Raw genomic sequence first — 14026 nt, 5'->3', positions numbered from 1 at the left:
CTCTGCCTACAATGAATGGACAATTACTTTTAAGTAGTATTAAATGTACAAGTATACGAAATATATTGTACTTATGTATGTGTGGCGTTCGGATATGAGTTTGAGGGTACGAAAACGTTGACTGAGGGATGAAAATTTGTTCTGATGACGAATGAATATAAATCTGTTCCTGCGTTTCAGTCCCAAATATACATATAGGTCTCACGTTCTCAAGCCGTTCTCTTTCTATAAACAGAGAGCCCATTCGATTATACTCATAAACCTAGCTAAAATAAATCCCTAATATTACACATTTGTATTAAAATATGCACCATTCAATAATACTGATAAACCAAGCTAAAATAAATCCCTAATATTACACATTTGCATTAAAATATGCACACGTATATATATGTAGTATCGGGATTTCTTTTAGCTACGTTTATGAGTATAATATTATAATATTACACATTTGCATTAAAATATGCACACGTATATATATGTAGTATCGGGATTTCTTTTAGCTACGTTTATGAGTATAGCGAATGAGCTGAATGTTTATAGAAAGAGAACGGCTCAAGAACGTGAGTACCTATAGATTTATGATATACAGTTTAGTGTTTGAGGGCAGGCCCTAAAAGAAACCCAAGCGTGCATGAAAGGGTAAGGTATCAAATTGCTGGGGAATATATGAGGTATTCCACGCCAACTCACCAAATGATTTTCCATTACCATTTTTGCTTTCGTTTATAATTTTTTATACGATTGTCCCAACTCTATATAATTTTCTTGAATTAATGTATGTATGTATTATTATTATTGAAAATTACGAAAAAACATATAAAATGTCAATTTATATTGCTCAAATTTATATTCAATTCAATTTTTCATCATTTAATTGCTTGTTTCAAACTGTATCTTCTAAACCAAAAGCCCACTTCCATCTTGGTCGTGAAATTTTCGTTATTTAATAAAGAACTCGTGAGAAAAACTTGAAGCCAATCGATTGGGGCTATTCATTCGAAAATTGGGTTTTCGTGTTTTTGGGAGCAGTAAAAATCAAACCCGTGGCCCAAAAAATCTGAGTCCCGGTGAGAGGTGTTTTTTTTTGTGCTTGCTACCCCATACTCAAACATAAAAACAATCGCCAATGGTGAAGGTTACACGTATGTCCATTAATTGGTTTGGAATTCCTCAGAAATGTATCTAAGAGTGTTGAATATATAAAAATATATATAATACATAGCCGTAAAAATAGCCTAAGACAAATTACTTTTGAATGGAATGCAATTCTATATACATAGTCAGCTGCTCCGTCCCTTTGCTACTGGCTTTGGCGTTGTAAATTGGACCTTCTTGCTTCAAGTTCTTTTTTGCGCATAAATTGAACCAAATTCCAAAGCCTTAAGCTGCGAAACACTTGAACTCAAAGTCAGTACGCCGTCATATCATGCATGCCGTTAATCTCACAAGGGTAGGGAGTTCTTTTTCATTGATCTTAGTTTCGCAAACATGTACATGAATTTTTTACTCTTTACGAAATACAGTCATGAATAAAGAAGAACGGAAAAATAAAGAATCTTTTTCTTTGTGACGGACTGAGAGTCCCAAGGATCAGCTTATCTTGCACACAAAGACAGGGTATTCTGGCATCTATCCTCGGGTTATAAATTGCAGACGCGCATCCTTCTGAGTGGTTTCATGTGTTTGCGGGAAAATCGTGTTACATTGAGTATCTCTTAATTTCGTCTTTGCACGCTGTACACACTGTACCACCGTCGACGGCACCAGAGGAAAATTACAACTTGTCGTAGGAGATGGCAGTCGTTGTAACAAATTTAGATCGTCAACTGTACAAATGGTAATTGGGAGTAGACCATCGGCTTTCCTTACATAGATTATTCCCTTAAATAATTGTTTGACTACACATTCTCATACGATAAACTGGCCTCACGCGATTTCGTTTCGAAAACGAAAGAGACAGAGAGTGGAAAGAGACAGAGTAGGAATAGTATTATAGTAGAGAAATAAGAGAGTACAACGAGAGAGAGAAATAGAAAGAGTATGTACGTGTAGAAAAAAAGGAGGGCCGGAGCGACTCCAATCTCCAGAGTGGGGAGAGAAACTGGGACTCCCATCCCCTGCTTCCAGGAGGACAAAGGAATCAGTTTCGTCTCTGACTCCGAATAATTATGAGTTCGCTCTAAGTTTCTTTTCACCTCTAGGATAACTTTGTTTTGTTACAAAGTTTTATTCTGTACTGTGTTATAACGCGGATACATTTTTTCCGAATAAAACAGTTATCTGTTAGTTTGTTCAATTAAACCTCGTAGTCTACGTTGTGTGAAGTATATATCTTCAGTTAACATAGTCCAACAATTATTGGAATGTCAATTTAAATTCCTTTCCCGGGACTTAAGGTACGAATTTCTATTCGTCAAGGCAACACGAATCACGGTCCAATCTACGGGCTCGCGAAGAGCCAATCAAAAAACTGATCGTAGCATGGCGAAATAATAGTGACATGTGTACATGGTGACGACTGATGGTTGCAAACCCAACTTCTGCGAGCGCTAAGTACGATTATTTGTATATTTATACATAGGGCATTCTTCGTCAAAACGCACGGGAAGATTAATTCGAATTTTCGATTCCATCAAAATTTTTATGGGTGATTACATCTAATGAGAGGGAATTTCAGGATTTTTTTTCGTTCATGTGTTCTTGAGAAGTGATTTTTTTTTTTTTTTTTTTTTCAATTCACAATTTCTTGAAAAATTGATCAAATGAGGTATTTTCTAATTTTTTTTTTAATCTTTGTTTTTAAAGATGCTTTAAGAAAAAAAATACAATAAACGTGATTATCATCAATTGCGGTATAATTTTTTTATTTAAAGTTCAAACGTAAAGACTTCGAGAGTTTGGACATTTTTTCTTAATACTCATAAAAAAACCTTGCATTTTTTATAAATTATGCCGTTGGATTTAGCGTGGGGTTACATCTCATTCTATTTTTATTTGCAATTTGAAATTTTGTTCCACAGAATAAAGCTTCTGTACCAAATCATACAGGAAGATTTCGTCAAATTTTAACTCCCTCTGAAACTTGTTCACTTAATTTTACTATTTTGAAGACTAGGAACTATTTTTCATATAATTTTAGTGAGTTGAATCCTGCTATTAATATAACATAATCTGTGAATGTTGCGATGTTTATTTTTCTTCTAAGAAAGCATACAATTTATCAGTTTTGTTTTTTTTACAAATTATTTATATCGTTATAATGTTATTGACCGAATCCATTTCAAATCGGGCAGGCACAAAATCCTAATGTCACAAAATTTTTTCAAATTGAAATATGTTGTTTTCGAATGAAAACAAAGTGACCTGTATTTTTTTTGTTTTTTGAAAAAAAACCTACTACGAAGTTACGGCCGTTTTGAACGTTTAATCTCGCGCTGCGGAAATTCTTGAAAAATGATCATGTTTTTTCTTAAAAACCCTGCATCTTTGGAACGAATCGCCGCAACTACTTGATCTTGGTCTCATTTTTTAGGGTTTTTTGCATTCTTTCGAAAAATGTAGATAAATATTAAGATCTTCGGAAATTGACGTTCATTTTTTGAAAATGAGCGAAACATAATTTTCTCAAAAAGTGATTTTTTCTTGAAAATTTTACACAGTATGTGGGATGATATGATGAATATATCCTACAGTTTCATCGATGCTAAAACGCTGCTTCATATCGAGAGAAAATATTTCGGGCTTCGCTGAAATACGTCAATTTTCGTGCTGATGTCGACTTTGTGAGCATTATTGAGATTTATTCAGATTTTTCGATCGAAGACAAATTACTCAAACTTGATACCTACACACGTGACATTATCGTATTGTTTTCACAGGTTTAACGTTCACCCATTCCGTTAACTGAAATGCCGCTAAATCTTTATTTGAAAGTAGCAATAAGTTTATGGCAATTGTGTAATTTTTCACATGGTGAACGAACGTCATTGCATTGTTTATATTATAAGTAAACTTCAGGCGAAGATATTGGGATCCATTTTTATATGTGATAAAACTGTTTACAACAGATAGGGCTCTCACGCGCGTAAGTGTTTTACTGGACAAACGTGTATTTTTCTCAATTTGAAGCAGTGTTGAAACATCGATAAAACTTTTAAGATATATCCGTCAAATCACCCCACACACATAGTCTAAAAATTCACTTTTCGAGAAAATTGGGTTTTCCTGATTTGATCCCGGGTTGAGCTTTGAACTCTGTCCGGCTAAACCTGGGCAAGGTTTTCTGCAGGTTTTTGCCTTGTCCCCCGTGCGAATGCACGTATTTCTATTGAATATCTTAAGACATCTGCAGCCGCATAATGATGGTCACTAATCCATCCCTTGCCTTATTGCCCCGCTCAAGTCTCCTGTAGCGTTGACTGATATCCTCAGTCAATGCCTGTAGTCTTTTGGGGACATACTTTGCCGGATACGGCGAGAAATGGCAATGATTATTACACTGAACTCTGCTACGTCCTAGTTACATTTTAGTTCAATGGCCTGAACGTTGCAATTTTTTTTTCATTGAACAGTTACATGCTACATGAGCCTAATGTGACGTCCTAACGGTCAATTCCGAACAACTAAGAGTTAGACTCGAAATTGAGTCGCGAAAATGAACTGGGACGTACTACACATACATACATACAATCAGTAGTTCTGGGTTGTCAATATCGATTAATCACTGAAGTGAAATAGACGACGTCGATAAATTCGCGTAATTGGATTGATGATTTGAAGGGATACGTTATAATGGTAATTTAGAAGTCAACTTACCTTTGTTGTTCGAACTTGATGGGAACTGCACAACAGCTAGCTTCGTGGAGTGGCGAAGGACCAGATAGTTGGATTAATTTAAAATGACGGTTTTGATTTTTAATGCACTCGAATGTTTAATAATCACGTTTTTAGTTAAAAGTACAAAAATGCTCAAAATAACAGCGATAAACTTATTTGAAATAATGCTCTCAGGCGGAGCGACAGGATAACACTTACTAACTTATAAAAAATAGTGCTCTCGGGCAGAGCGACAGGGTAACAGTTACAAATTTAGTTAAAATAATGCTCTCCGAGTCAAATCTGCACCCGTTTATATAGGGCTCAATCTCCTATGTTCCTGTACAATTTTGGGTGACAGATTTATCACATTGAGTCACCAGTGAAAATTTTGGGGGGTAGCTGGACAATGATTGGTTCCGATCAAGGTGACCTAATTAGCGTCTTGGTTGTTACCTTATATGGTTTGCTTCCCGTAGTCCGGCTAGCTTCTAGCTGGCCACCAAAGCTCTCTTTGTTCGGTTTTATAATATTTAATAATTTTGAATTTTTGATGTTTCCGCTGGTGGCTTCATGTAAGGACTCGGAATTATTTTACAGTTAAAAATGTCCTTAATATTAGATAAGCAATAGCTGAGTGGTTGATATATTGTATATAATGATTACCTGAATTTAATAATTGTGTAAAATAAGCGCACAAGTGTGCAAGATTGAACAGGTGTTTGGGGGTGTGTTGCGTATAATTATGTATAGTAACGTTTGCGGGGTTGCTTCACCTTCAGGGTTTATTTGTAATATTTAACATTTAACATTGAAGGTAAAGTAACATCGGCCGATGGGCTTTTTCATCTACGATTGAATATATCCCTCAAAGCTCCGCAACGTTGCCAGTGCAGCGTACTGATTCTGAGAATTTCGCTTGCGTCACCTAGCTTTAGGTTGACGGTGGTGCGAAATGGCATAAACTAGATTCACACGCAGTATAAGCTTGTAATATTATTTGGAATCAAAATTGTTCTATCAGTTTAGGTTTTTAGCTCATGGTATTTCTTTAATATGGGAATAAGCGTAATAATTCAAATATAATAATATTAGTAATAACGCAAGTAAGATAATAATTTTAACATTTAACAAGAATGTTTTGGTTTAGATACTTTGAGATATTGAGATATAAATTGATAATATCTGAGTATTGATATTCTGATATTGTAAAAGAAATGCGTACATATGTACCCATTGTGTATATTGCAGGTTTATGTAAGCATTGGATATAAGTATTGGATGCAAGCGTAATACAGTCGAGTATAGATGCTGGTTGTGTCTGCGGTATCATTACCGACGGAACTACTCCGTGTTAGACATGACTGCCTATAATACGGCGTTTAGTCTTTACTCTCTGGACAGTTTTACTCTAGGGGTTTCTCGTAGACTTGATTAATGGTAAATAATACTTTTAACGGTTCAAACAACAGCTGTAGTATTACTAAGATTCTGTAGGAGGATCTCACTACCTTTGAGGTAAGTATATCCATATGCATGCTCTAAGGTATATCCCTTCAATTACTGAAAAGTAGTTAGATGTGTATAACTAGGTAATATCTAGTAACTTTTAGGTTAGTCGCAAGATTCTCGTACTGAAGTTAGATCTTAAAGCATATACAGTGTTAGGTGCTGTTAGTTAGGTTATGAAAGAGAAAAAGAAAAAATTGTGGTTGGGCGGTCGGATGTTACGCTAACTTTTTGACAGTGCGTATGAGTAACTTGAATTGAATGTAATAAACAGCTTCTGATTAGTATGACTTTTGCACATCGAATGTTTACAGATTATGTGATCATGATTGTCCGATCAATAATGCCCATCTAAACCGTCACGTCTTTTGTTTTAGTCCAATGAGGGTTACCGACGGATTGAAAAAATTCGATCTCAGTTGTCTTCAATATATGTATTCATCTGATTACAGGCTATTTTAGTAAATCACAAGCACATGCACACGTGCAAAGCTAATGGCAGATGCTGATATGCAAAACAAAGTAGTAATGATTGTGTGAGCAAAATCTGCGACAAGGAGCTCTCACTGATCTCTACTAGCAGGAACTGAACCTACGAATCTCCGTGAACAATTACTGCGGGTTCAGTTACAAAAGGAAGCCCCTGAAAATACGAAGTCAACTTCTGGACGTTCTTTCAGCACCACGTAGTAAGGGCAGTTAATCAGCGCTGCTCTGAATGAACCAGCGAGGAAAAATAGAGCTGTTCCATTTGCTTTTTACAATAAGAAATGGCGAATGCGATTGATCGTAACGAACTACAGGCAAGTTGAATTCAGTGTTGTTAACAAGTGACCAGTTTTCATTTTGGTAATTCAAATAGAATTGTTTTAAGAAATTCCCGCAAATTTAGACATGCGAATTAGTTGCGAGAGAATTTGTTGCAATCACAGTGTTTTTATAGATGTAAAAATTAGAAAAGCAAAAAATATTATTTGAGACCCATTATTAAAAACAAAAGAACTTTATTATATATCTCATTCCATTGTATTGAGATTTCTGGTAAACTCTCTTGATTATTATTTTTATCGCAAATATTTTTATTCACATTCATTACTTTTCTGTCATTCTATAGTAGATCTTTCTGTTTTTAGTGAAATTGATAGACTAGAAATTTCGAAATAGTAAGTCTAGTGAGACGTAGCATTTTTTCAAGTTTCGGTAGGGAAAAAAATTTTGCCTGAAGCAAATAAAAATGTTCATTTGCGTATTTTCCATCACTAGGTAGTCAAGGAATTAAGAGGAGGAGGGCTTTTGTATCCTAAAAACATACCTGGAGATCGTGGTAATGCTGCTCTGATTACACAGATTCTATTTATCATTCTATTTATCGCGTGTAAGTGGAAATTTATAATGTTAAAATGAGAACTTAAGCTCTTCATTAACAATTACTTCTACATAGTATAATTTCTTTGATATTTAATTACACAAATCTATTTAATTATATACATTAATTCACATGATTCTTCATTACTACTGATGTTCTTTTTTTTCAGTGTGTGCTTACTTTGCATCGAGGAACCGAGATTTAAATGAGTGCATTAAATACTGTGGTCAGTATAAGATGTAATGTTGGTATAATTTGATATAGCGAGAATTTTTTGGTAACTCTGTGTAACTTATGGATTCAGATTATAATCCAATATTTATTTTTTCAAGTTTACTGCACCTCGAGCAACATACTCTTGATCTCACTGTGCAATTTCTTGATAAGAATCGCGAACCTCTTCGAAGAGTTACGTCATGTTCATGCAAGATACGGTGACAAAATCTCAAAAGTCTTCGCAGTTGCCCTGGAATACAACACATTATGTATAATTATCATCGCTGTGTGCATCTCGTGTTTGATTGTACGTAGCAATATTAGAGTAATGGATAATAGATGATTTAGTTTAAATTTCTTTTTCAAATTCAGAACAATATACATTGTCTAAAAAATAAGTTAAGGCTACAGAGTATAGAGTTAAATATGAGTCTGAGCTAGCTTTTTGTGTTTGTTCCTTATTGAACATACTTTCAACATGCTCGAATTATTACTAACTTACTGTTCTGGTTTGTAAATGGAGTTTTGTTTCATGTCCTACTTTTTTTTATCAGAGTTTAGTTATGTTACAGTAATTGACTGCTAAACTTCCTTTGGAAATATGACTTTCGTGTACTTTTATCTCAGCATTGCAATGATATAAAGACCTGAAAATGTACCGTTCATTTCATTATATTAGAAGAATGATTTCAACAGTAAATTAAGTCTGATAAACGGTAGAGCGCTGGGATTTTTAAAAATGATTCAAACAGTTGTCTAAGATTTCAACAGTTCTCTCTATTCTCCATTAAATTTTCTAGGCTATGAGAATGGAAGTCAAAAATCCGTTCAATTATCTTTGGAGCTACGGTCCAGAAGCGTACATCTGCTCATTGCTTTCCACTCTGATCATACTACGCCTGGTTAATATTGTAAGTATTTCAGAAATAGTGCATCAGAAATTACGACTTTTGGTAGAAATTCGATGACCATATTTTCACATCTTTTCACTGCAGATGTATGTCATATGAATTAATATCTCTTCAAAATTTCAATCATCCTTTATGCCTCATTCCAGGACGAAAGCAGACTAGATACAACTTTGAAACTTTCACAAATGAAAGGTTTGGATTATGGAAGCAGTATGGCATACAGCTACTTCTATGGATATTTGAACATTGTTCTTCCTTCAGTTGGGGATGAAAGCAAAGGTCAAAAATACCTAGTTATATTGAATCAAACGTACCCTGATTTCAAAACAAGACTGTTAGTAAGCCCGTTTTCTCCATATATATATATTTTTTTTTTTTTTCATCACTTGGACATATTTTCAGGATTCACTTAAGGGGCCTTACCAGTATGACACTTTCAAAATATCGACTTTTTTTTTGGCTTATTCGATAGTTTATATCTTCAAAAATATCCTGTGAAAGCGGCAAGGTCGTATCTTGAATAGTTTTTGAATGACAGCGTTCTAAAGAGCGACCGCTCGCAGGTATAAGCCGCTTCACTTGCCTATTTTAAACGCGTTTTTGTCGAAACGACATTTTTCAAAATTGCTGACATCATAACTCAAAGAGAAATTGATCGATCGACTTCAAAATGAAACTGAGTATTTTTTAGTATATTTACTAAACAATGACGTACGATCTTTTTGATTGGTTGAAAATTGTCAATTTGACATTAAAAAAACGGCCATTTTCTTACTCTAAAACACGACACTTTTTTCAGAACTACGTCATTTTGTTAATTTTTGATATTTTTAAAAAATCTTAGGTCATTGTATAGGAAATACCTTCAACTTCAATGACCTTTTTGAATTTTTTCGGCTGCTCAATTGGCCGGAATCATGTCAGCAGTTGGGGAACTTTTTTTTTTGGTACCTCCAAAGACAGCACATAACTCCGTTATTTGTCAATATTTAAAAAAAAAAAAATCTTAAAATATACCTGAAAATATACTTTATTATTTCCAGAAAAATACAAAACATTCTATCGAGTACTTTCTTTTAAAAAAATTCCTGAAAATCGCCTAATTTTTCATGGGTTACACTGGTATAGCCTCTTAAACCTAATCCAATAAACTTTTCTACATTTTACGACTTTCAAAACAGATATATACCCCGATATCTTTAACTTATGGTTTGGTGTTTTGAATTTTGTTTGCTTCAACGTAGCATCCACTAGTCAACTTCTAAAAATAACCAAATCTCGTGCATCGCTATTTGCCTAGGATGAAAATTCGTTTAAAGACTTTTTCTAACGGCTTGGTTGTTACCAGACTGAAATGTTACGGTTTTCTCAATCCGATAATAATTTATCCAATTTCAAATTTGTCAACAGGCTTATATGAGAACATTAAGGTATACGAAAGTATTAATGGAGTAGAGGTACCAGTGAAAAAACTTTTCATTTTAATTCCTACCTCGCTTCACATTCCTCCAAATCTTGAAGAAGCTAGCTACTACTGGATGGAAAGTGCTAAGGTATTCATGAAAGTTGAAACTTTTTTAATTTGACATAATATACCAAAACAGGATGCTGTGAAGATAAAGACTAGTAGCATTTGACAGGGTTTCATATCCTTGCGTTTATCGAACGTAGCTGATAAAGCGTGGAAATATTTGATAAAATTCGTCACATGCAGACAATATTGATTGAAATTCTATTGTCTTCACATGACCAAAACCGTGTCTCGTCGCAGCAAGGATAAAACCATATAGAATCGGTAGTTTAGATGACAGTAGACCCGACTACAAAAGTATTAATCTCTAGAAATCCTGCAAGGTCGTAGGGGGTGATTACTGCTATTTAAAAAAAAAGCCAGATCAGATTATCACGATATGTCTGATATCGAAAATATAGATTTTGTTATTTTATTATTAATTTTGCGTCTTGCGTTTGACCCGCGCGCATTTTCAAAAACGTTATAAAATTTAGCCGAGTCGTGTCATAGCAATTAACTTCAAATTTGTTTCAAATATTTTGTGTGGCTACCAAGATTACCAAAATACTGTTTTCAGACATTTTCAATCTTGCCTATAATACTCTGATAGAGTCCGTACAATACTCAATTTGTCTGATATCGGTTTATTCGACATCTGGACAACTCATTTTATCATTTCGAAATTTTCAGACGTTTTGTGATAGTATCAACCGGTAAAATTTTATCACATTTTTTAAATGCTCTCGAAATATCCGGCAAATAGATCTTTTTCTGAAAATTAATAATTTCGCATGAATTAACTCAAATTTACTTACAAAAATGATTTTCAGATGCTATCGCATATATATTTTTTTGTTTGATTTTTTTTTTCTTTCTGGAAATGGTTTTCTGGACAGGCAATTTTTGTCTGAAACCCGTATTCTCGGTATCTCAGGGCTATCATCTAACTACATTTCGTAAATCAGACTTTTTTCTACGATACGAGCCAGCTACATTGTATGACATATTTGAAAATGCGCTCAGGCCAGACACAAAACAGAAAATTTCAGAAAACCGCATTTTTGGGCTCAAAGTTATCTAAACTATCGATTCTATATGGTTTCATCTTTGTTGCGATGAGACAAAAAACTTGATCGTGGGCTCTTGTACTATAAGGATATCTTAATACTATTCTGCCAATGTATGACTGACATGTATTGATGCGATTCCAGAAACTCGAATCGGTTGTTAGAACGCGAGCCGGTGTAGTTCATCGCACGTATCACAATACTGTCTACAAGATCCATCCAAGCGGACAAAGAAAAAACAACAGTAAGGTGTACGTAATAACTGAAGGTGCAACTCCTTTGCTGACGTTTTACGAAGTTCTGGAACATTCTGATAAGGATTCGTGTAAGTTATGTCTAACTTCAAAACCATTGAATTAGAAGTTTATTCCAATGCCTAAAACGACACAGATTGTTTTCTGTAAATTTTTTCTCATATTGCTGCATAGCAAAGTATATGTGTTGACTTTTGGTATAGCCTCTTACAAGGAATTCAAGAAAGAAATCGCGGGATCTTTCTACAGAACCCTGCGGCACATCATCAAAAGTAAACCGGAATGCCGCGATTTGTGCGAATTGATTTATTACGAAGGTAAGAATTTTTATTTGGTTAGCAAATGCGCTATTCACTTCAAATCTAACATAACGTGTACGTGTCCCTAAATGACATTCATAAATTGCATGTGATTTGACCAATCTTAATTGTAACTCCAGATTCTTACACAATATTGGTTACCAAAAAAAGATAGTTGATAATAAACTGAATCTCATTACAGATTATGATTGTGATGGCAAAAAAGTGAACATTGCAGAGATCCTGCTTGAGAAAATCGGAGAACAGACTACCCTAGCTTTAGATTACGGAGAGTAAAAAGAAAGTAAAGAATGCCTAATGTTGTTTTACGGTAGAATTTTGTCATATGATAATACTATTGTGAAAGAACTCTTGACAAGTTTCTAGGAGACCTGACACTGGCACATTAACCGTTAGGTTGCTGGTAAACAAAATGTGATAATACAAAAGATGCCAAAAAGCATGCATATATACATAAGGTATATCCATTCTATAAAAAGCTTCTTTCAATGCGGCTTAAAGTTTGAGATTAAAATACTTACTTGAAACAAAAGTGTTGAGAATTTTAGTCTAATCGTAATCGAGTTTTGAGAAGTTTTTAATCGTGTTATACATTTGTGATAGATTTATCTAAGTATTTTTTACTCCTTATTCCTAAATTTTTTAAAACCATTAACTATTCCAAAAAATTTTTTTTTGTTAATTATGAAAATCAATATATCAAATTATTAAGAGTACTATTATGCCTAACCAGTACCGAGACGGTTAAATCATGACATGCTGAGCTTTGACAGTTTTGTAAAATTAAATGATGATGATAGCTGAGTGTAAAATTCAAAAATTTTAATTAACTGTGATTTGACTTCGTGCCAGATTGACTCTGCACTTATTTGTAAGCGATATTTACGTCCATTACATCGTGTTATGCGTTCGAAAGTAGGCCTATTTGGTCTGTTTTAAAGATTGACTGTGTTTCAATGGCACTGTGTGTCCAATGTGATGTAATATATAATATAATATTCGATGTTGTATCTTTTTTTATATTTCTTTTTCAAGCTCTACGTACTGTCAAACTTTGATTTAAGTTCAGCCTTACAGTGGCGAAGCGGAAACTAATTACAAGGATCTGAAAATTAATCTACTTACCGTTAAGTTTGTACTGTAATTTCGACAGTAGAAAGAAGACATTCGTGAGAAAAATCGTTTCATCCCGAACAACTAACATAAATCTGGATTATTCTCACAGATACGCATCCAGCCACATAAAATACTGTTCTTGAGAGATTACCGTAATTTCAATCCACAAAGAATTGTTGAAAATAATTGTTTCTATCAATAAATTGTGCTGAAAATATATACGATAGCGTAGTATAACATACAAATCAGGTCAACAGCGGAAAAGAGTCCTTCAATTGGTTGAACTTAAATCAAGAGGAAATAAAACCTGATTCGTTTCTTCACACCTGTATGTGCATGTAACTTTGTGAACTGAATTCTCAGGTATGATTTAGCTTTTATCTTGTTTGGTGTAAAATAACATTTGAACGACTCTTTATACATCTCACAGTTTGGATCCGTCAGATAAATGTTATAGAAAATGATGTCTTCCTCGATATCGTGAACCTAAAATTGTCGGACGTTACTTCATCACATCATACACTTTTATCAAAGGAACAGTTTTCATGTCAAATATTCGGTAGTTAACTTTGCACTTTGGAGATTTTATTCTGCAGAAACCACTTTGCACGTGGGCACTTACATACGTGTAGGGGCAAAATGAAACTAGTACGATTGGCTCATTATATGAACAGTTTGTCTGTTCGGATCATAATTTTAATAAGGCAGTTGTTAAAATTTGAAGAGATGTAAATTTTCAATAGCAAACTTGAAACATTAGTTTCATAACTCTTGTTATGGAGTCACCATGTTGGTAATTATCGTATTTAGCTTGACATTTAGTTTTGATGTGACATCGCTGTCTTTGTTATGCCTTAAGCATGAACCGATCAGGTTGTGCCTTAACTGCAGGTTGTTCGATTTTTTACTTCGGAGTGAGTAAGAGTAACCAAAGTC

At 34.2% G+C, this 14026-nt stretch overlaps 1 protein-coding gene across 3 annotated transcripts; it reads left to right on the top strand.

Annotated features, from left to right (window-relative positions):
• Positions 1-74: 74 nt before the first annotated feature.
• Positions 75-13254, top strand: LOC124406204 (stimulator of interferon genes protein). Of its 3 annotated transcripts, XM_046881557.1 has the most exons (10): positions 6989-7130; positions 7591-7702; positions 7863-7919; positions 8026-8216; positions 8710-8820; positions 8967-9099; positions 10231-10373; positions 11545-11725; positions 11858-11971; positions 12156-13254. In XM_046881557.1, exons 1-10 carry the CDS (start codon positions 7098-7100, stop codon positions 12248-12250), a joined length of 1170 nt encoding a protein of 389 aa, XP_046737513.1. In that variant the 5' UTR covers positions 6989-7097; the 3' UTR covers positions 12251-13254. The 3 variants fall into 3 exon arrangements, with proteins under 3 accessions (XP_046737516.1, XP_046737513.1, XP_046737514.1); XM_046881560.1 differs by lacking the exons at positions 6989-7130; positions 7591-7702 and adding an exon at positions 75-81; XM_046881558.1 differs by lacking the exon at positions 7863-7919.
• Positions 13255-14026: the final 772 nt, after the last annotated feature.

Source organism: Diprion similis, chromosome 5 (assembly GCF_021155765.1).
Source record: "Diprion similis isolate iyDipSimi1 chromosome 5, iyDipSimi1.1, whole genome shotgun sequence".
NCBI lineage: Eukaryota > Metazoa > Arthropoda > Insecta > Hymenoptera > Diprionidae > Diprion > Diprion similis.
The sequence above is the reverse complement of the archived record's forward strand: the minus strand, read 5'-3'. Positions and strand labels throughout refer to the sequence as shown.

What these genes read in the sequence shown, in the direction of transcription:
- LOC124406204 (XM_046881557.1), top strand. Translation starts at nt 7,098, where the DNA reads ATGGCGAATGCGATTGATCGTAACGAACTACAG. An exon ending in TTGATCGTAACGAACTACAG is followed by an intron (nt 7,131 to 7,590) that starts GCAAGTTGAATT and finishes TTCCATCACTAG; the next exon opens with GTAGTCAAGGAATTAAGAGG. An exon ending in TATCATTCTATTTATCGCGT is followed by an intron (nt 7,703 to 7,862) that starts GTAAGTGGAAAT and finishes CTTTTTTTTCAG; the next exon opens with TGTGTGCTTACTTTGCATCG.